At 45.2% G+C, this 21,841-nt stretch overlaps 1 protein-coding gene across 1 annotated transcript in view; it reads left to right on the top strand.

Moving 5' to 3' along the window:
- Window positions 1-21,841, top strand: part of Pccb (propionyl-CoA carboxylase subunit beta) — a 55,032-nt gene that overhangs the window by 17,228 nt on the left and 15,963 nt on the right. The window contains exons 6-7 of the mRNA XM_085827947.1: window positions 5,571-5,681; window positions 18,677-18,785. Of these exons, the coding sequence (XP_085684073.1) occupies window positions 5,571-5,681; window positions 18,677-18,785 (220 nt within the window). The remainder of the gene's footprint in view (window positions 1-5,570; window positions 5,682-18,676; window positions 18,786-21,841) is intronic.

Here is a 21,841-nt window from a genome sequence, read left to right as displayed (position 1 = left end):
AAAAAATCGTAACCTTTATTTTTATTTTACACACATTGGTGTTTTGTCCGCATGTGTGTCTATATACCAACTACGTGCCTGATGCCTGTAGAGGCCAGAAGAGGATCTTGGATATCTTGGGTCTAGAGTTACAAAGGTTGCAAACTGTCACATGGGTGCTGGGAATTCAACTTGGGTCCTCTGGAGGAGCAACCAGTGCTCTTAACCACTGAGGCATCATCTCTTCAAGCCTCCTTCACTGTATTTTAAAGTGTCTTTTTCTTAGTGGTCATCTGGGGAATTACAACCAAGATCTTAACTGGTTGAAAGGAAGTTAGCATGAACAGTGTGTGGACATGGTGCTTTTGTGTGTCTACATCATTGAAGATCACTCTGTTGACAGATTTAAAAGCCATATGTACGAACAATCGCAGGAATGTGCTTTGTCACAAGCTTTACCTAGACAGATGGATTTACTAGTGTCTCTTTTCCCACGGCTTTCTGTAGCAGTCTAGTGTCGTTTCATTTCAGACCTAAGCTTCTGTGTTTCTTGTATGATGTCTCAGCTGCCAGCGACTTCCTTCAGCCTCTGTTATCTGGAAATGTCTTACTCTTCCTTCCTTGAAGTTTGGCTTTGTTGGATGTTGAATTCTTGGCTGACAGGTTTTTCATCAAGTACTTGAACTATGTTCTGCTGCCCCCTGGGCTTGACCGTTTATCTTCCTGGGATCCCTTTGTTAGAGGGGAGCCGTTCTGCCCTGCTGCTTCCCTGTTCCTTCCTGGGCTGGAGGTTCATAGTTTGACTATAACGGGTCACAGTGTGACATCATTTGAGTTCATCCTTCTTTAGAGTTTGTTGAGCTTCTTAAATGTGAACGTTTGTACAAGTCTTTCGTCAAATCTGGGAAGTCTGGGGTTATATTTCTCCCGGTATTTGACTGGGCCCTTTCTGTGTCTCCTGGGTTCCTGTGGTATGCACGTTGGTCCCTGATGGCTTCCCACAGGTCTCTCAGGCTTTGTTCATGTTTTTCTTTCCTCAACATGGTAACTTCCAGGGTTTTATCTTCAGGTTCCCTGACCCATTGTTTCCTGTGATTAAATCTGCCAGCGAACCTTCTACCAGTCATTTGATGAATAATGATTTCATGTCATTTACCATCCACAGTTTCTGCTTGTTTGTTTTCTATGATTTCTGTTCGTGTTATTCTTATTTTGTTCAGTGTTTTTCCTGATTTCCTGAAGTTCTTTTTCCACGTTTATTATTATTTTATTTCATCCATCAACCATATTTAGGAGAGCTGCTGTCGCATCTGTGACTAATAGTTTCAATGTGTGTGTGTTATGAAATATAATGTGGGGAGGGGGTGCCTGGTGGGCCCATGCCAAGGTGTGCCCCTGAGAAATCACACACTGCAACACATCTGGTGTAAGGGGGCTGACTGGGGAAGGGAGAGGAGTGAGGACCTGGAGGAGGGGTAGAGGCAGATGAGTGGCCATGTAGACAGGCAGACAGATGGGGCAGAGCCATGTGGGCAGAGAAGGGGGTGGTGCAGAGGAGAGAAGAGGGAGAGAGAGAATATGGGAGTGGGACACATAGATACACACACACACACACACACACACACACACCTGGCACACATGGTGGAGGCAGGTGATAACATAAACTGTTGCTAGGTCCCTGGGAGGAGCCTAGTGGAATCTCCTGTAAGCTCACAGGGCTTCCTCAGGTTTGTTATCCCTCAGATTGTGTTTTTTCCGTGAATGGCTGTTCCCATTTGCGTGTCTTATGATCCATAATTTGTTGATGAATAGTGGAAATTTGTAGTATTCTATCTGGTAAGGTGTTCTTGTTTTTCTCCATTGAGTCAGGGTCTTGTGTAGCCCAGGCTTGCCTCCATCTCACTATGTAGCTGAAGATGGCTTTGAACTTTCTGCCTCCCATGAGCTGGGTGGTAGGCATGCACCGCCATGCCTGGTTTCCTGGTAACTTCCAAACTGAGCTCCTTCAGTCCGCTTTGCTTATTGACTGTGGGATCCAACTGTGACTTTTTCTAAGCTGTTTTTTTTTTTTTTTAAAGATTTATTTATTTATTATATGTAAGTACACTGTAGCTGTCTTCAGACACTCCAGAAGAGGGCGCCAGATCTCGTTACGGATGGTTGTGAGCCACCATGTGGTTGCTGGGAGTTGAACTCTGGACCTTCGGAAGAGCAGTCGGGTGCTCTTACCCACTGAGCCATCTCACCAGCCCCCTAAGCTGTTTTTTTAAGATGTGTATTGAATATGAACTCTTAAATTTTAGTTGTTTCTGTGGTTGTGGTGTTATTTTTCTCAGGGTTGTGACAGAAGTGCCTTTAGAAAGAGTTTATTCTGGTTCGCGTTTTGGGGTGTGGTCCGTAGTGAGGAGGAGGGGCTGGCTGGTCACGTGCTACCTGCAGTCGGGGGGGGGGGGGGGGGGGGACAGAAATGAGAACGCTCCTCCATGGCTCCCTTCTGTTGTGTCTTTCAGTGCAGCCCAGGATGCTGCAGCCCTGGATGCTGGGCTATGGGATGGTGCTTGTATTTACGGTGGGTTCCCAGCTCAACCCAGCCAGGCCCATATTGCCTCCTACAATATTCAGAGCTGTGTTTGATAATACTAACCATCACAGTGTTCAATCAACGATTTGAGAAAGATGTTCTTAGACAGGCAGAGTGTGGGGGTGCACGCCTTTAATCCCAGCCCTCAGGAGGCCGAGGCAATCGGATCTCTACATTCAAGGCTAGCCTGGTCTACAAATTGAGTTCCAGGATTACCAGAACTTTTGCATAGAAAAATCCTGTCTCAAAACAAGCAAGCAAGCACTGTCTCAAAACAAGCAAGCAAGCAAGCAAGCAAACAAACAAACCAAACAAGGTGTTCTCAGAAGTTTAGAGCAAGGGTTGGGAAAGTATCCTTTTCCCTCCCTCGTAATAAGAAAACAATCCATCAGAACTGAACGAAGCTGACGCTTCAGAAGCCACAGTTAATGGTGACGATACACATCCGGGCTGGAGATGAGGCACAGTGGTTGCCCAGTTTGGATCCTCAGCACCTCAGAATAAAAAGCATGACCCTACCGAGGATGCGGCCTTTGTTGCCCCTCTTTGGTGCCAGCTAGCCACTGTAGGTGTGCTTGTCCGGGCTGGGGAAAGATAGCAGCGGGTCACGTGAAATTCAGCAGTTACTCCTGTCTCCATCCCAAAAGGGTTCGACTAGACTTCCCGAAAGGTGCTTCCGACAGTCCTGTGGCTGAAGTTATTTCCTGGTTTCCTAAAGCTGTCCCATCTGTCTTCTGTGATGTCTCATGGCTATATCCTGTTAGCCTGAGTGCTTGGGGGGTGGGGGTGTTCCATCATTTTTAGCTAGTCAGGAAATCACTTGAGCCCATGAGTTTGAGACTAGCCTGGGCTACATAGTGTGAGATTCCATCTAAAAAAAAAGACAAACAAAGTGATTTTATACCAACAAGAGAACCCTACCCCAAGCCCATAGTTCTTATGTTAAATACTTTTAGTGTACTTTAAATTTTTCTCTTTCTTCCTTCCTTTCTTTCTTTCTTCCTTTCTTTTGGTGGCAGGGAGACCCTTGTTATGTTGCCTCCATTGGCTTCAAACTCCTAATCTTCTGCCCCAGCTTTCAAAATTCTGGGAGTATAAGCATGCTCTACTATGCTTGTCTAATTTTTTAAACTGTACTTTAAAAAATTAAAAATAAGTAAGCATACAAAATAATAGTTGCTTCTCTGTCTCTTTCTTCTCTTCCTTCTCCCACCCCAAACCCGACAGGGTTTTATATAGCCTAGGCTAGCCTAGAACTTCTTAGCCTCTTGCCTTTGTCTCCCAAGTGCTGGGCACACCATCACCTTTAGCTTAAATAAATATTTTTCTATATGTATATTATTGCATTTTGCTTATATTAATCTCAACCCCATTGTAACTTTTTTGAATGTTCAGTAATTGCTTCCAGATTGCAATGAGTATCTCAACACAATCTCTTTTTAAAAATCATTATATGTATGTATGTATGTATATATGTACTTATTCATTTATTGTTTTTTGAGACAAGATTTCTCTGTGTAGCCCTGGCCTTCTTGGAACTTGCTCTATAGACCAGGCTGGCCTCGAACTCAGATCCACCTGCCTCTGCCTCTTGAGTGCTGTAATTAAAGATGTGTACCACTATCACCTGGGTATATTTACTTAATTTTATGTATGTGTGTGTGCCTGTGTGTATGTGTTTATTGCATGTGTTTATGTGTGTATACACATGTGTGTTTCAAGTTATGAGCCCAAATACAGTGTTATAATTATTACTTTATTTGTTCTTTATTTCTAAACAATTACTTTTAAGTGTGTGTGTATCTGAGTGAGTCTGCCAGTAGTGTACAGATGCCTGTGGAAGATCCCCAGGAGCTGGACTCACAGGCTGTTGTATGTCTCCCCATATAGGTACTGTGATCTGAAGACAATAAATGCTTCTAATTGCCAGGCCATCGCTCCAGTCCCAAATTAAGAAAAGAGAGTTTTATGCAATATGTTTTTATGTATGTGTATGTATGTGTATAGCTATGTATGTGTGTGGTGACCTGTGGAGTCAGAAGAGCCCCAGCTGTCGGTCCTTGCCTGCCACCTTGTTTTGAGAAATGGTATCCTTTATTCCTTCTGTGTATTCCAAGGTCGCTAGCCTGTAGGAATTCTCCTGCCTCTGCCTCCCATCTTGCTATAGAAGTGCTGGGTCCATGGACCTGCAAGTGACTCTGTCTGACTTTGGGTTCTCATGTTTGCAGTTATCCACTGAGCGGTCGTCTTCCCAGCCTCCAGCGTTTGGTCTTTAATCACAGGTTATCCATTGTTCGTGATCTTAATTGCTTCTCGAGGATTTGGGTTGCTGTCTGGTATCATTTCCTTTCGCCTCAAGAGACACCTGGAGCTGGTATTAGACTGGTGGAAAACCTTAATTAAAAATGCTAGACTCTCAGGTGTCTCAATCTTCTTTGGTGTTTAGCCTCCCCCCCTCCTCCTTTTATTTCTTTTGGAGATAGAGAGGAGATAGTCCTTGAGCCTCAAACTGTTTTCCTAGAGCTCGAGGCTTTACTTTCTTCATAACACCTTTGCCCACACAACCCTCCTGTGTAGTCTTTCCTCTCACAGCTACCAGGCCTTGTCTGAGGATGAGCAGATGATGAAGGCCACTTAATGGCACCTGCCTTGGTGACTTCATTTCCCACCTTCTGGGAGCTTCTGTGGAGGGGGTACGTAGAGGTCAGGGCTACAAGCAGGCTGGGTACAGGCTGCTTCTCCACTGGACTTAACAGTGGCTGGGACCTATAGCTCACGTCATGGTGAGGAACTGATGCCAAGACAAGGGAGCACTCTTTGTTTCAGAAAGTGACCCATAAACGGCTCCTCCGTTGTGAGGACACGTTGCACACATAATTTTGGAAGCACTCTCCTGATTGGATCTTTTGCCTCCTGCATGGAGATTTCTGGGGAAGCAAATGCTTTTATCTCCCCGCAGAGAGCTGTGAGTCCTTCTATAACCAGATTCTTTGTTTCTCTGTGTTGGCAGAGGAATGTCACAGCGTCCGGAGTCATCCCACAGATTTCTCTGATCATGGGCCCGTGTGCTGGTGGGGCCGTCTACTCCCCTGCCCTAACAGACTTCACATTCATGGTGAAGGTAAGAGCTGTGCCTGTGGCTGGTGTCCTGTCGCTCTCATCTGCTGTAAACAGAATGCCTGACCCACATCTAGTTCCTTATCTGAGTTCTCATTGGTGTTTGGTGGAGCCAAGAGACGGTGCAAGTGGAGGGAAGGTTTTGGCTCAGCATCTGTGCTGCTTATGTGCCCAGAGATCTTACCTGAGATCTGAATTGCAAATGGTTTCCCATAATCCGAAGGACTTGACCCTTGCCCAGACTGATGGCCTTTCAATGCGGGGGTGGGGGTGGGGTGGGGGGGGTGTCCCTTGGGAGGGTCAGGTGTGGTCTGTTGTATTGGGAAGTGGCTCCTGGTGTCCTGTGTTTCTGCCTTTACCCAGTGTGCTATTTTACTATCCTTTTTGTAATGCTAATGGGAAACATGATCTTCAGCTTCTGTTGGAGAGGTCTACAGTACCATATCACCTGCCTTTAATAGGATGGATTTTAATTTTTTTTTTTCAAGGCAGGGATTTTCTGTGTAGTCCTGGCTGTTTGGATTAAGGGTCTGCACCATCACCACCCAGGGTCTCACTATGTAGCCTGGCTGTCCTGGAGCTTACCATGTAGACCAAGCTGGCCTGGAACTCACAGATCAGCCTGCCTCTGCCTCTTGAGTGCTGGGACACCTTTGTGTGAGCCACCCCTGCCCTGCTGTGATAAATTATTTCTGGATGGAAGCTTGTTAAACTTCTAGGTAACTATCCTTAATGCGATAGTTAAGATAGAAAGAAAGGCTGGTTTTTTTTGTTTTGTTTTGTTTGTTTGTTTTTAATATTCAAAACCTCAGCAGCAAATACCATGACAGGGAAAGGCTGTCTCCTGCAGCAGGAGGCCCAGTAAACAACTTCTCCTTGTATTCTTTTAATGGTGTAGGGTGAGTGAGAAAACTCGGTGGTTAAAGTGGTTGAGAGCAGTTAGCGCTCTTCCAGAGGATTCCGGCTTGGTTCCCGGCCCTCATGTCAGGTAGCTCACAACTGCTGTGACTACAGGTCCAGGGACTCCAGTGCCTCTCTTCAGGCCTCTGTGGGTACCTGCACACATGTGCCCCGCCCCCCACCCCCAGACACACATTTAAAAGGCAGTTGAAGTAAGGAGGACAGAGGGCTGAGGCTGCAGAAGTGTGAACTGCTATAGAGCCAGTGGGTGTTCTCTGCTTACTGGGAGAATTCCAGAGTCGTGAGACCTTAGTGACCTGAGGCCACTGAGCTTTGACACTGACTATGGTGGGGGGTGGGGGGGAGGCTGAGGAATCCCCAGTCCCTCCTCAGTCTGCTCCGAGGCTGCAATGCCAGCTGCCACATGCTAAGGAATACCAACTTCTTTAGCCTGCGTAGGAGCTGAGCACTTTTGGAGCTAAGAGCCCTGTTACCTGCAGCCTGCGTCAGAGCTGTAGCAGTGGGGTACCACCTGTTACTGCTTCTACCTTCCTTGTGTTGCAGCTTGCTTCTGTCACAGGCCGAGGGACACAGACACTGCAAAGCAACAGCCCTTGAGCAGTTTTCTTCTGGCCTGCCATGATTTCTGTCTGGGCAGATCAAAAGGACCTCAGCCAGCTGATTGATTGGGTGACACAGTCACCCTTGTCAGAGATCATCTGACTGAATGATCATTTGCCTGTTCTCCCTCACTGGCATATACTGTTTTGGTTACCATTAAACTAGAATAAATTTTGAAATCAAAAAGTGTGGGCCAGGTGTTGTGACGCACACATTTAATTCCATCGCTTGGGAGGCAGAGGCAGGTGGATCTCTGAGTTCAACCCTGGTCTACAGAGCAAATTCCAGGACAACCAAGGGCCATACAGGGAAAACCTGTCTTGAAAACTTAATAATACTAATACTAATAAGTGTGAGACCTCAAACTTTGTTTTTTGTCTGATTATTTTGGCCATCTGCAGATCTGGGACGGTGCTATGTCAGTTTTAGGCTGGGTTTTCTGTTTCTGCTTTTGACACCCTCATTGGGGCGTAGCTTGGGGACACACTGACTCTGCTTGTTGCTTTAGATAACATGGGCAACTGACTTAAGTGTAGCTTCTAGTTGTGGTAGTTCATACGGTAACCTCAGAACTCAGGATGCTGCGACAGGAGGATTACTGCAACTTTAGCAGTGGCCTGCTCTGCAGAGAAAGCATTGAACTGCACAAGGTGATGTGATGTACCATGTCCCTGTCTCAAAAACAATCAGACAAGACAAAACAAAAAAAACCCGTGTTAATTGTGTTGATGTTTTCAGCCACTAGCCCTTCCTTAGTTTTACTGAGTTTGTAGTAGTTTCCTTTCTGTTTTTCTGATTCTTTTCTTCGGGTGGCTTTAGGTTTAGTTCCCCCCCCTCAGCATCCCCCCCAGCACCCCCCGCCCCCCCAATTCTTCAGTTGTAAAGCTGTTTTGTGGCTTTTTCCAGTATGGCCTCTCTCGACCGTGAGTATGCTCCATGAACCTTGATATGTTTTGGTTTTCCTCTGTCTCAAGATCATTTCTGATTCCTTCTGTGATTCCTCCATCATGCATTGATTCTTTGTTTTAATTTCTAAATGTTGTGAATTTTCTGTTCCTGCTGCTGTGTGCAGAGTCACTGCAGTGTGATTGATTTCAGTCTTGCGAGGTCTATGGAGTCAAATATTGTGGGAAACAGTTTACTTAGACCCCGCATCCCAGGGTCTTAGCCCAGTAGTGTCCCATGTAGGTTTTTTTTTAGTACAAGATTCATGTGAGGGTTTATATATGCTCGGCCTAGGGAGTGGCACTATTAGGAGATGTGGCCTTGTTGGAGGAGGTGTGGCCTAGTTGGAAGAAGTATATCACTGTGGGCATGAGCTATAAGACCTTTGTCTTAGCTACATGGAAGCCAGTCTTAGCTGTTTTCAGAACAAGATGTAGAACTCTCAGTCAGGCTGGCCTGGATGCTGCCATGCTCCTGTCTTGATGATAATAGATTGAACCTCTGAACCTATAAGCTAGCCCTAATTAAATGTTGTCCTTATAAGAGTTGCCTTGGTCATGGTGTCTGTTCACAGTAGTAGAACCCTAACTAAATCGCTTCTCAGCCTTTTGGCTAAGATCAAGTGTAGAACCCTAACTAAGACAATATATTTTGGGGTTCACATATCTTTGATCTCCTTTGAGCCAAACAGTTTCTTGGCCATGGTGTTGATTATTATTATTCTTTTTTCTTTTTTTTGAAATTTTTTATTCGGTATTTATTTCATTTACATTTCCAATGCTCTCCTAAAAGTCCCCCACACCCTCCCCCCCTCCCCCACCCACCCACTCCCACTTCTTGGCCCTGGCGTCCCCTGTACTGAGGCATATGTGCTGGGGATTGAGCCCATGGCCTTCCGCACACTAGGCAGAGGCAATGCCTTCTGAGCTATGGCCCACGTCCTGATTACTGGCATTTTTCAAGGTTATAAGATAAGTTACTTTGTCCTCCAGTGTCCATTTATCCAACATATCCTTAGGATTAGATTTGTGGTTGGGAGGCCTGGTCCGTTCTATGGCATTTGTGGTGATGATCCTCCATTGAGATACCAGTCATGCACTGTGTCCCATGCCTTCTTCAGGAATTTGTTCTGTTCTGCAGTGACTGCTCATCTGCCCATCGTGATGCTGATTTGGTAGCTGAGGTTTGTCTGGCTTTCCCTCGCTTATTACACTCTTTGGAGAGACCCTTCGGGACTACTCAGATCTCCTCTGCACCCACTGATGTTTCTTATGCAATCCTTGATGGCTGCATATGTAGTTGTCGGAAGAGCCTAGGTTCTTCCTAACCCACTTGTGCTTACACTGGGCACAGTGGTGCTTGTTGCAGGCCCAGCAGCAGGGCCTCAGGGCCAGGCTGGCAAGATGGCTCCATGGGTAAACCACTTGCCTTGCAAGCCTGAGTTTGATCCTTAGAACCCCTGTGAAAGCAGAGAAATAACTACCCAGAGCTGTCTCAGACCTCCACGCACAAGTGTCATGGTGCATGTGTGCCAGGTCCCTCTCTCTCCTTTTCTCTTACATGATAAGAAATAATGACCCAGCCGGGTGTGGTGGCTCATGCCTTTAATCCCAGTACTTGGGAGGCAGAGGCAGGCAGATTTCTGAGTTCGAGGCCAGCCTGGTCTACAAAGTGAGTTCCAGGACAGCCAGGGCTACACAGAGAAACCCTGTCTTGGGGGGGCGGGGGGAGAAAGAAAGAAAGAAAGAGAGAGAGAGAGAGAGAGAGAGAGAGAGAGAGAGAGAGAGAGAGAGAAAGGAAGAAAGAAAGAAAGAAAGAAAGAAAGAAAGAAAGAAAGAAAGAAAGAAAGAAAGAAAGAAAGAAAGAAAGAAAGACCCTATCCCCTTCCCCGGCCTGTATTTTTTTGAATTATAATTATTTTATGTGTATGGGTGTTTGGCCTGTATATATGTGTATGCGCCATCTGTGTGCCTGGTGCACGTGGAGGCCAGAAGACTGTCAGGTCCCCTGGGCACTGGAATTAGAGATGGCTGTGAGCTGCTGTGTGAGTATTGGAAATTGAACCCAAATCCTGTATAAGAACAGCCAGTATGTGTGAGCCGAGTTCTCTCTTTCCCCTGCGTGTACGCTTTGCCTTTTCTGGAATACAGTGTATTTGGAGTCGCCTCGTTAGTGGCTGTATGGAGTCTCTTTAGACTGGCTTCCTTCCCTAACTTTAGTCTTACACATTTAAGGCTCCTCACTTTGCTGGCATGGTAGTTTGTGTCTTAGTACCAGATACTATTTCATTATCTGTATCTTTCAGGGATTAGTTTTTCTCTCTACCTGCTGAAGAACATCTTGGTTCCTCCCAACCTTCAGCAATTAAAAAACAAAGTTTATACTGCTATAAACAGCAGGGTCTTGTGTGGATTGTGGATGGCGTCATCGGATGGCTTGGGTAAATGCCCCAGGGTGCACTGCAGAATCAGGTGTTGAAAAGGGCTTTAGTTTTAGAAGGAGCTGCCAGACTGTCTTCCAAAGTAGGAACTTCATCATGCATTCCCAGGGATTGAACCCGGGGTCTAGCCCAGACAAGCACTCTTCACAACTCCTCGCCTTAAGCTAGACAAACACTCTGCACGCGAGCTCTGCTCCCTGTCAAAGATCCGCGGACTTCGTCAGCTTGTCCCTAGGCTCCAGGGTTGGTTTGTTTGATCGGTGCTTGGTTTTGGGGCAATGCAATCGCTGTCTTGACTACTATATATTTAGCATGTTTTAAGATTAATATTTATTTTATTGTGTAAGAGTGTTTTGCCTGCATGTATGTGTGTACCGTGTGGGTTCAATGCCCACTGATGCTAAAAGAAGGTGTCAGACCCCCCTGGAACTGGACATAAAATACATAAATGTAATTTAAAAAAAAAACTTAAAACAAAAAAGACAAACAACAAAAAGGAAACACATATTTCACAAGTTAAAGCCAGCACTGATTCCTTAGGTTCATCCAATGTAAATAAATCCGTTTTACATATAAATCTAAGAATTCCAGGAAAGTATGCTGAAGTTTATTTCAGCATTATGGGAAACATAAAGCCGACTGTGGGTCCCCCTGTGGAAACATCACTAGACTGGGCATCAGTTCCCAGACCCCAGGGGCCGGAGTCTCCTGCTGATGGCTCCAGCCTCAAGCTCCCCCAGTGTAAATGTACAGCTTCCTTAAATAAAATCTCCAATAGCTTAGAACAGGGCTCCTAGGTCTGATAAAAGACGGGGAGAGCATTAATCCTGCAAGGCACGTTCGCAAAGTGTGCATGTTTATGAAAAATGCTGTAACTGACGTCCAACTGACGTCTTTGACAACAAGAATGTTGTCAAAGTGTGGGTCACAACCCATTACCCCAGGCAGGGCCTGCCATCCTCAGTAGAAATTAAAGATTCAAATTAGTGGAAAGCAGAAGGTGCTCACTGTCCACGTTTGGAAAGGGGACAAGGAGATGCAGGGAACCCCAAAGTCAGTCTTCAGTCCTGAAGGGAGACTAAAGTTTAAACAGAGGAATGTAAACAGGTCTGGTTAAGGTGTGGTCCCAACTACCACAGACTCATCCTCCTCCAGCCTTAGCCTGACAGTTCCGAAGGAATCTTGTAAGGAGACACGTTCCCCTCTAGCTGGTGGCTGTTCCTTCTCCAGGTGAGATTCCTGGGGAAATTCTCATTTCTTTATGGTCCATTGTTTCTATAGACCAATATATTGAGAGATTCATGGACCTGTTTAGATTGTCTTCATTTCTGCCAGACCTATAGGTCATTTTATTATCTTAGAATGTCAGTTGCAGCCCGAGAAATGGATGGCACCAGACTGTTTACAGAGTTTTTCAAATATTTTGAAATTTATAAAACAGACGTCTAGGGTACTTTGCTTTTGGCATTTGTGATGACAGAGGCCAGATGAGCCATCTATCAGAATGTGAATTTTAGCCCAGAGGGAAGATCCTGTTGATCAAGTATTCAAGTATTCCTCTGTGGGAATTATTCTAGATATTGTGGTGGTGTAAAACTTCAGAATAATTTTCCATGATGGATATTTTTTTCTGACAGGAATCTGTGATCTAACAGTCTTCCACACCGGCTGACAGAGCTGCCAAGCCTCTGTTTTTATTGCCTGGTATTGTAGGATGACTTCAGATATAGTCTTGATTTAGTGCCTAGGGGCCAGCTCAGTGTGGGGTCTTTTTGAAGCACTTGGTCCTCCTGGGCCAGACTTGTACTGTTTGCTTTGGCCTCTCCCAGCTGGTTCTGTCTGGTTTATTCAGTTTGGCAGGAATGCGAGGCTGCAGGACTAGAGGTGTGTTTCAGGCGCTGTGCCATTTCCAGGTGCTGGGCCGTCTCAGCTTGTATTTCCTCTTTCCCCTTCTCTCTGCGCTTTAAGATTTAGCAGTTGCTTCTAATCAGACTGTAAAGCATTGTTGAAACGCTGCTGTTCTTTGGCATATCTGGAGGCAAATTCTCATTCCCTTCATCACCCCACATTCTTGGAGATATCCAGGTAGCTCCTCGGGTGTCTTTCTCAGCCGCCTCCTTCCCTCGGCTCTTCGTAGCCTGTACAGTAACTTTCCCTTCTAGAGCTGTTGTGTTTCCTGATGGGTGCCATCTCAGAGAGATGCCTTTCTGCTACCACTTTCTGCCACTTTCTTAGCCCTTGTAGCTTGAAAACCCTTGCTTCAGAACACTACACTATAGCTACCATGGAGGGGGGAACTTTAGGGGTATTCCGCAAATGTGTGCCCTGAGTCCAAGCGTGTACCAGGGCAGCTTCGGTGTTCATTATGAGTGGCTGCTGAGGGGCCAGTGCTAATGTGGAGGAACCCCACCTCATGCACTGTCGTGTCCGAATCGGGGAAGTTTTCACAGCTCCTGGTTAAGGGGGTCCCCACTCTGTGTATCTAGTGTGGAAGCTGCACACTGCCCTGGTGCCACTGGGGCTGCCCTGAGCAGTTTAAGACTTAGGAACGAGCTTCCCAATAGCTTCTCCCTGGCCTCTAGGGTGGCATGAGAAGTGCACTATCAGCTTTTGAGGAGGAAGCTGTGCCCTTGGGGTCCCATCTTACTTTGGCCTTTTTGGAATCGGGGGAGTTACTGTCTTCAAGTACTTTATCCTCTCAACCGTCACCACCCTCTCTGGCCGACTAGTCTCTCTGTCTTGCCCCTGTTAGTCTCAAGGTCTCAGGCTAGATCTGAGATGTCCCATGTTAGGTCTCTAGGTCTCAGGCTGGCCTGAGATGTCTAGAAATGATCCCAGACTGGGCCAATAGGAAGATTTCTGGTGGTTTGATAAAGACCAGCACGCCTCGGGAACTCGTGAAACCAGTTCCAATCTGTCCCAAAAGGTCATTTCTCTTCTGACAGAAGGGACATATGGCTCTACTGAAATATACCTGTGGCTGCAGAGCAAAGCCTAGGTCGGCCTCTGGCCTCCCTCAGTCCCTGCTCACAAGTACTTGTCATACATTTCACAGTCCCTACCCTGAGTGCTCTCAGCTCAGACCCCCACTCTCTTTATGTCTCCCACTTGTTCCTCTACTTGTTATGCCCCCCCCCCCATTCTCTATGTCCTCCCACTCATGTCCCCTACTCTTTGTGTCCCTGTCTTAGTTAGGGCTTTACTGCTGTGCACAGACACCATGATCTAAGCAACTCTTGTAAGGACAACATTTCATTGGGGCTGGCTTACAGGTTCAGAGGTTCAGTCCAGTATCATCAAGGTTGGATCATGGCAGCCTGCAGGCAGCAATGGTGTAGGAGGGACTGAGAGTTCTACATCTTCATCTGAAGGCTGCTAGTGGAAAGCTGACTTCCAGGCAGCTAGGATGAGGGTCTTAAGCCCACAACCACATGTGACACACCTACTTCAACAGGGATACCTTCTAATAGTGCCGCTCCCTGGGCTGAACATATACACACCATCACAAGGCTGAAGAGGTGGCTCAGCAGTTAAGAGCACTGGCTGCTCTTCCAGAGGTCCTTGGTTCAATTCCCAGCAACCACATGGTGGCTCACAACCATTTATAAAGGGATCTGGTGCCCTCTTCTGGCATGCAGGTGTACATGCAGCACAGAAATCATCCACATAAAATAGACAAAATACACACCATCACAGTCCCCCACTGTCTATGTCCCCCACTCTGTATGTCCTCTACTTTTTATGTCCCCCAGACTTTATCTTCCCACTCTGTATGTCCCCCACACCTGCTATTCTCACTATTCTTTCCTGTAATTTGAAGTAAATTTTGCCTAAAATCAGTACATCTAATTCTTTTGGCAATTGTTGGCCAGATAAATCTTTCTCCATACCTTCAAAGTGGGAATTAAAAAAAAACAACATATGTAATTGAATCTTATCGGTATGTTTTAAAATTCTTTACAACAAAAAATTTAAAAGATAGTTTTTTTTTTTTTATTGTTTTGCTTTTTTTGTTTATTTGCTGTATGTCTGTCTGTGCGTTGCTCTCAGAAACCAGAAGAGGGCATCAGATCCCCTAGATTTGGAGTTAACAGATGGTTGCGAGCTGCCCCACGTGAACACTAGGACCCAAACTCAGGTACTCTGAAAGAGCAGCCAGTGATTTTAACTGCTGAGCCATCTCTCCAGTGTTTTAGAAGTTTTTAATCCCAACCTGGAGTTCCTACCCTGCTTTAGATCATTTAGTTCCCAGATAAGCCTTAATCAGCACTAGAGCTGGGCACATATCTACCCTCTATGCTGTTAAGATCAATTTTCCTATGGATAACTCTGAGTTATTATTTGCTATATTTCCGCTGAGCTGCTCTTAACTCCAACTGGCATGCTTTCTGGGCTGCTTACCATGGCTTCTCTCTCCCCCCCCACCCCCACCCTTTGTGGTTCTCTTCCAACCCTAAACCAGGGAGCCCTAGACCCCGCCTATATCTCTTCTGCCCCGCTATTGGCTGTCAATATCGGTATTAATAACTTGAGGTGCAAGGTCACATAGCATCACTTGGGTTTAAGTGGGGACTCTCATTTCTGGGGCAACCAGGTCTTGGGGGCGATACTTAGCGTCATAATACATAGCAAAAGACTCCAGCCCCATAAGACAGCTTCTTGCTCCGAAGTCCAGGCTGTTTGCAAGTTTAAGACCTTTGAATTTAGCCTCTCAGGGCTGTTACCGGGGATTAAGGTCTTAGCTGATGTTTCAAGGTTCATAGCTTCTTAGGCAAGAATAAAATAATGGCTCACACAGATTAACAAAAATGGTAATGTAATGTCACTCAAAGTAAAGCAAAGATACAGACCAGAAATACACGGTTAAGATTGACAGAGGATTGTGGGAGTGGAGGTACTGAAGACCTCCATAATTGTTTGGGCTTTGATGGGGTTCAAGGGAAGGAGGAGTGTGTTTCCTAAGGGATATAGTTTGGGTGGTTCTTCATTTTAAAAACTTTTAAGAAAGTTTATTTTATTTTATATGTGTGTATACTTTGACTGCATGTATGTCTGTGCACAGCATGCATGTAGTACTTAGGGTGGCCAGAAGAGGGCATCAGCTACCTAGAACTGTGCTCTTAACCACCTAACCTCTCCATTGCCTGGTTTCCTGTTTTAATTAACAAATATAGTTCCATTTTCAGAAGGCATATACCTTCTGATAATGCAATTGATTTTAATCGTGTGCATGACAAATTATGCAGAGGCATAAGATGGTAAATGGGAGATTCCCCCCAGGCAAACACGATTGACTTCGTGTGCATGTATCCACAGATCTCCATCTTTTTTCTCTTTTCTTTTCCTTTTTAGACAGGATTTCTCTGGCTAGCCCTAGCTGTCCTGTAACTCACTCTGTAGACCAGGCTGGCCTTGAACTCAGAAATATGCCTGCCTCTGCCTCCCAAGTGCTGGGATTAAAGGTGTGCACCACCACTGCCTGGCTAGTTCTTTTCTTTTTAAAATTATTATCAATAATATTCTATGAACACTTACAAATCAGTGCGTATGTAGTGGGAAAGGCCTTACTGGTATGATTCTAAACAAGGACATAACAACATAGAAGATACACAAGACACACAGACATACACAGACAGACACTTACACACTTTGTAACACTGCATGTTTTTCTGTTATCTCCCTAGGTAAATTCATATTCCAGCAAGAGCCTTAGAGCTGTTGATGAATTTTAATGAGGAACATCTTTATAAACAAGAACAGGAAAAAGTACTCAGAGAGCTAATGATCTTTACATGTTAACTCATAATTGCAGCTTTAAGTGAAAGGCCGTATCTATTGGTGTCTTTTCATTGTCCCTTGGGTATACTGTAAGAAGCAACATTTGACTTTAAAAAGTTAGCCTCGGATATCTGTATTAATGAGATCACTGGTGCATGGCAGTTGGCCTCATGATCAAGCAGGATCAAACTGACAGCAGTACTTGCTCTCACTAATGTGTGGGCATCCCTGGATAGATTGCGATGATCAACTGCTTTAAAGCCTATACCAAGTGGGCCGTGGTGATGCAAGACTTTAATCCCAGCACTTAGGAGGCAGAGGCAGGCAGATCTCTTGTGAGTTTAAGGCCAGTCTGGTCTACAGAGGGAGTTTCAGGATAGCCAGGTCTAAACAGAGAAACCCATCTCAATAAACAAACAAAAATAATTCATAATCAATTTAAATGTACCTGCGGATGGGAATATTCAGCCTGAAAAATTCAAGTGTTCTCCTTTTAAGTATTTACTTTGGTTTTTATTTTATCTTATTTTATTTTATTTTGAGACAGGGTCTTACTATGTAGCCTAGCCCTGGCTTTCCTGGAACTCACTATGTAGACCAGACTGGCCTTGAACTCAGAGATTACCCTTCTCTCTGGCTCAAGTGCCGGGCTTAAAGGCATGTGCTACCATGCCCAGCTTGGTCTTCTTAAATTTATGAGAGCTTATGACCTAGAGAACATTAAACATAAAACAGCAGGAAAAAAAAACAACAACAAAAACAAACAAAAACCCAGACATTTAAAGATGCAATATCAGACTATTCTTTTTTCTTAGTTTGTCAATGTCAGTGGAGAGAACTAACACACACGCACGGGCACACACGCGCGTGCGCACACAAACACACACCCACACCCCATCCATTAACAACACAGACAGAATAATATTAACTGATGATTTGGATAGGGGATTTACTGCAGGATTGCTTATTTAGTAAGAGACTAGAAATTTGTGTGATCACTTAAATTATGCCAAGCTGTGGCAATTAGTTATGGAAAATCTACAGTATTCGTGGATACTTAAGGTATTATATATTTTGTTTTTAAAAATAAGGAAAATTTGGTTGAAAATAATATGCGCAGGACATGGCTACAAAGAATTGTGTCAAAAGAAAAATGTTTGTAAGAGAAAATATGTTAGACATATCAAATGTCTCTGGAAAGACAGATGAGAGCCTGAAGTGGCCGCTTTTCAGGATGGAGTTTGGAGATTTGGAAATCAGAGATATAGCTTCATTTTCCATTGCCTCCACTCTGTGTAAACGTTTTACATGAAGTAGAAGCTGCATAGGAAAGTCTGGTATAGTGGTGCACACCTGTAATCCTAGCATTTATGAGGTAGAGGCCTCATAAATGATCTAGAGTTTGAAGTCAGTGTGGGCTTCATAACCAGCCAGTACCTCAGCCTCTCAGTCAGTTGTCTGTCTGTATGTCTGTCTATCTGTTTCTCTCTCTCCCCATTCCCTTCCTTTTCCTGCTGCCCCCTCAGTCATACCAGAACACTGGCTAATGGGTTTTTACAGAAACAGTCTCACTTAAGGTAGTTCACTGTACCGTCTTTTTGCCTCAGTGTCTTCATGGAAGTGTGGTCTTGTAGCAGTTTTTACAAGTTTTAATGACAGAATCCTGGGAAGAGCTACAAGGTAAACACATAGTATATGAACTCCCAAGTCAGGACGACCTGTGACCCTAGGTTTGCCACACTGCAGGTCAATGTATTGAGACTGAAGCAGACAGCAGTGTTCTTCTGAGAATAGTGTCTTAGTCAGTGTTCTGTTGCTGTGAAGAGACACCATGACCACAGCAACTCTTACAAAAGAAAGCCTTTAATTGGGGCTTGCTTACGGTTTCGGGGATTTAGTCCATGGTCGTTATCCAGGGAGCACGGCAACATCCAGACACGGTGCTGAAGATGGAGCTACATCATGATCCACGGGCAGGAGGAAGAGAGAGACTCTGGCCTCAGCAAGGGCTTTTGACTCCTCAGAGCTCACTCCCAGTGACACTTTTTCTCCAACAAAGCCACACCTCTTAATCCTTTCAAACAGTGCTGCTCTCTGGTGACCAAGTATTCAAATCTGTGAGTCTCTGGGGGGCCATTCTCATTTAAACCATCACCCTGTGGCTCAGAAAGCAAGTCTTCAGCCTGTGGGCATCTAGAGTCCCAGCCTCTTCCTGCCACTCTCCTCTGTCTCCTCCCCTGCCTTTGTGGTCTTGGTGCGTGAGTTCTGAGTAGCTATGGTGACTTGACTTTGACACTGTGAACATCTGATTTCAGGACACATCCTACCTGTTTATCACTGGCCCTGAAGTTGTGAAGTCTGTTACCAATGAGGATGTCACTCAAGAGCAGCTGGGTGGTGCCAAGACCCACACCACTGTGTCAGGTGAGAGGTGTGAACGTGGCCTCCCTCCTTTCCGCAGGTGAGAAGAAGGCGTTGCCGGGCAGAGTGGTGAAAGTTATTTTTAAAAACTACCACTTCACTGACAGCACTTACCTAGGAAGACATTGATTTACACCCACAGAAGTGGTAGGCAGATTGCAGTCTCAGACTTAAGTGGTAGGCTATTACTAATATCCCACACCCGTACCCCCAGGCTGCTCACATGCTAGGCTAGCAATTCTCTGCAGTCTGTCATCTGTAAAGTGATATTGGGACTGTCTGGGTGGTCATAAGTAGGTGTGATTTATATACTTTCAGCAGAACTTGCAAAGGAACGCTCTGGGATGCTATCTTGGGACTTTTACTTTTGGCTTTGAGGAAAAAGTTATTTCAGTTACACCCTACTGCACACTGAGGATTCTAGCTGCCGGAAGTATGTGCAGTCATGAGCCAACTTTATTTCTGGGTGTCTTAGTTAGGGTTTTACTGATGTGAACAGACACCATGACCAAGGTTAACCCTTACAAAGACAACATTGACTTGGGGCTGGCTGGCTTACAGGGTCAGAGGTACAGTCCATTATCATCAAGGTGGGAGCATCCAGGCAGGCGTGGTGCAGGAGGAGCTGAGAGTTCTACATCTTCATCTGAAGGCTGCTAGGAGAAGACTGACTTCCAGGCAGCTAGGATGAGGGTCTCAAAGACCACACCCACAGTGACACACCTACCCCAACAGGGCCATACTTGATTGTGCCACTTCCTAGGCCAAACACATTCAAACCACCAAACTGTGTATTTGCTAATTTTGGACAGTTCATATAAGTGGGGTCATACAACAATGCTGTCATTTAAATTTGTTCATAGTGTATATTTATTGTACCAAATGTTTCCATGTCTACATTTTTGTATGTGTCTATTGGGTACTCTGCTCATATCTATCCCATTTCCCTCTCTTGTCTCTCTTTATTGATTTTTTTTTTCTTCTCAGACTGCCTCTTGTCAGCTCCCATGCCGGTCATGTGTGTGTGTACACTACATTTTGTGTGAATGTGACAAAGGGGACACCACAGTATCCATGTGGGGATTGGGGGGCAACTGGTGGGAATTGGTTCTCTCTTTTTACATGTGGCCCCTCGGATCAAGCTCAGATTGTCTGATTTGGTCACAAGTGGCTTTTCTTGTTGAACCATCTCAGTGACCCATGGTATATGTTTTTTGAAAGTCTAGGTTCCACAGAAAACATTTTTTTTAAAGGGGGGATGGGCACGGAAGGGGAGGTATGGGGAAATGATATAATTATATTTTCAAATTTAAAAAGTGTTATTTAGTCTTTTGTGACTGTTTTTTTGTTTTGTTTTTTGTTTTTGTTTTTGTTTTGTTTTGTTTTGTTTTTCGAGACAGGGTTTCTCTGTGTAGCCTTGGCTGTCCTGAAACTCACGCTGTAGACCAGGCTGGCCTTGAACTCAGAAATCCACCTGCCTCTGCCTCCCGAGTGCTGGGATTAAAGGCGTGGGCCACCACTGCCTGGCAACTGGTTACTTTTACTGGTATACTTTTTTACATTTATTTTTTCTTTTGAGACAGTGTCTCACTGGGTCTCCTGATTGCCATGGAACTCACAAGGAGATAAGACTCTCACTTACAGTGACTGTCTTTCCTTTGCTGGGATTATCGTCTTGTGCCACTGTATCCAGTTTGTCATGTATTTTTAAACTTTGTCTGTGACAAGCCTTTGTCACATATGATTACTTCATTCCTTTCAATGGAGTAATTGTCTCATGTATAGATGTATAACTATTAATTAAATACTTTTTTTTTTTTTTTTTTGGTTTTTCGAGACAGGGTTTCTCTGTGTAGCCCTGGCTGTCCTGGAACTCACTCTGTAGGCCAGGCTGGCCTCGAACTCAGAAATCCGCCTGCCTCTGCCTTCCAAGTGCTGGGATTAAAGGCGTGCGCCACCACCGCCCTGCCTGCCTCAGCTTCTTGAGTGCTGGGATTATAGGTGTAGGCTACCATTCACTTTTTTCATTCTTTTTCCCCAGTAATGAAGACTACACCAAGGTCATTCATAATGTTAGACAACTGGTGTACCACTGAGCCCACGGCCCAGCCCTAACATGCCTTGTTTATTATGGTTAGACGTGTGTCTTCTAACATATATATGTTGTGTTATGACATAATATCCCGTTATAAACATTTGTGTGGGAGCTTTTGTGTGACATTTTTATTTCTTGCTGGCACAGGCTCGGGTATGAGTGGAAGAGCTGTTGATCTTTTTGAGGATCTGCCAGACTGCCTTCCAGAATGTTGTGCCAGTTTATAAATATTTTTTGAATAATAGGATTCAGTCTTGTCGAGAATACTCCTTTCTCATTTATCAGCTCGTCAGCGAGCGCCTGTATCTGAAGCCTTGAGCTTGCTGCTAGGAATGTGTCTGTGGAGACAACATAACCTCTGACCTCATGACAGGCAATGTCCGATATGAGGACATCAAGTAGTGCATTTCAAGTAAAATGGCCTGTGGGAAAGAACAGGGTTGATGAGGTTGAACCGTGGGCAAGGGTAGGGCTCACCATGAGGGTGCTAGCTGAAGGGACTTAAAGGGCTTCCCTGTGTCTGTCAAGGGAGACGCACCCAGGCATGGGCAATTGCTTATGCAAAGCCATGGGGTTGAAGAGGGATTGGCTTCGTGATGAACAGCAGGGAGGTTGACTTGTGTGGTTTCACACACAAATCTCCCTCTGGCATCGCTGAAGACGGAGATACTATGGGGCCCTGGTGGAAACAGATGGTCTGAGTGAGGCAGACCTGGAACAGGTCTGCTAGGCCCTTGTTTGGCTGGTTTTTATTTCCAAACACTTCCAGAACTAGGCTTGACCCCTCAATGTAAGCCCCACTGTGTGCCAGGGGCACCTTTCTCAGTGAGGCAGTGAGCAGCTGTGGGGGAGAGCTGGCGTAGAGTCGTGTCTCACTCTTTACAGAGCAGTGAAGCGTGGAGCATCTTACCCTATAGTGCAGAGAATGGGAGGGCATGGGCTGGCAAGGCAGAGAATAGGCTCT

Source organism: Mus caroli, unplaced genomic scaffold (assembly GCF_978045245.1).
Source record: "Mus caroli unplaced genomic scaffold, Mus_caroli_1 scaffold_11, whole genome shotgun sequence".
Taxonomy (NCBI): Eukaryota; Metazoa; Chordata; class Mammalia; order Rodentia; family Muridae; genus Mus; species Mus caroli.
Note: the sequence above shows the minus strand (reverse complement) of the source record. Positions and strands in the feature narration are given on the sequence as shown.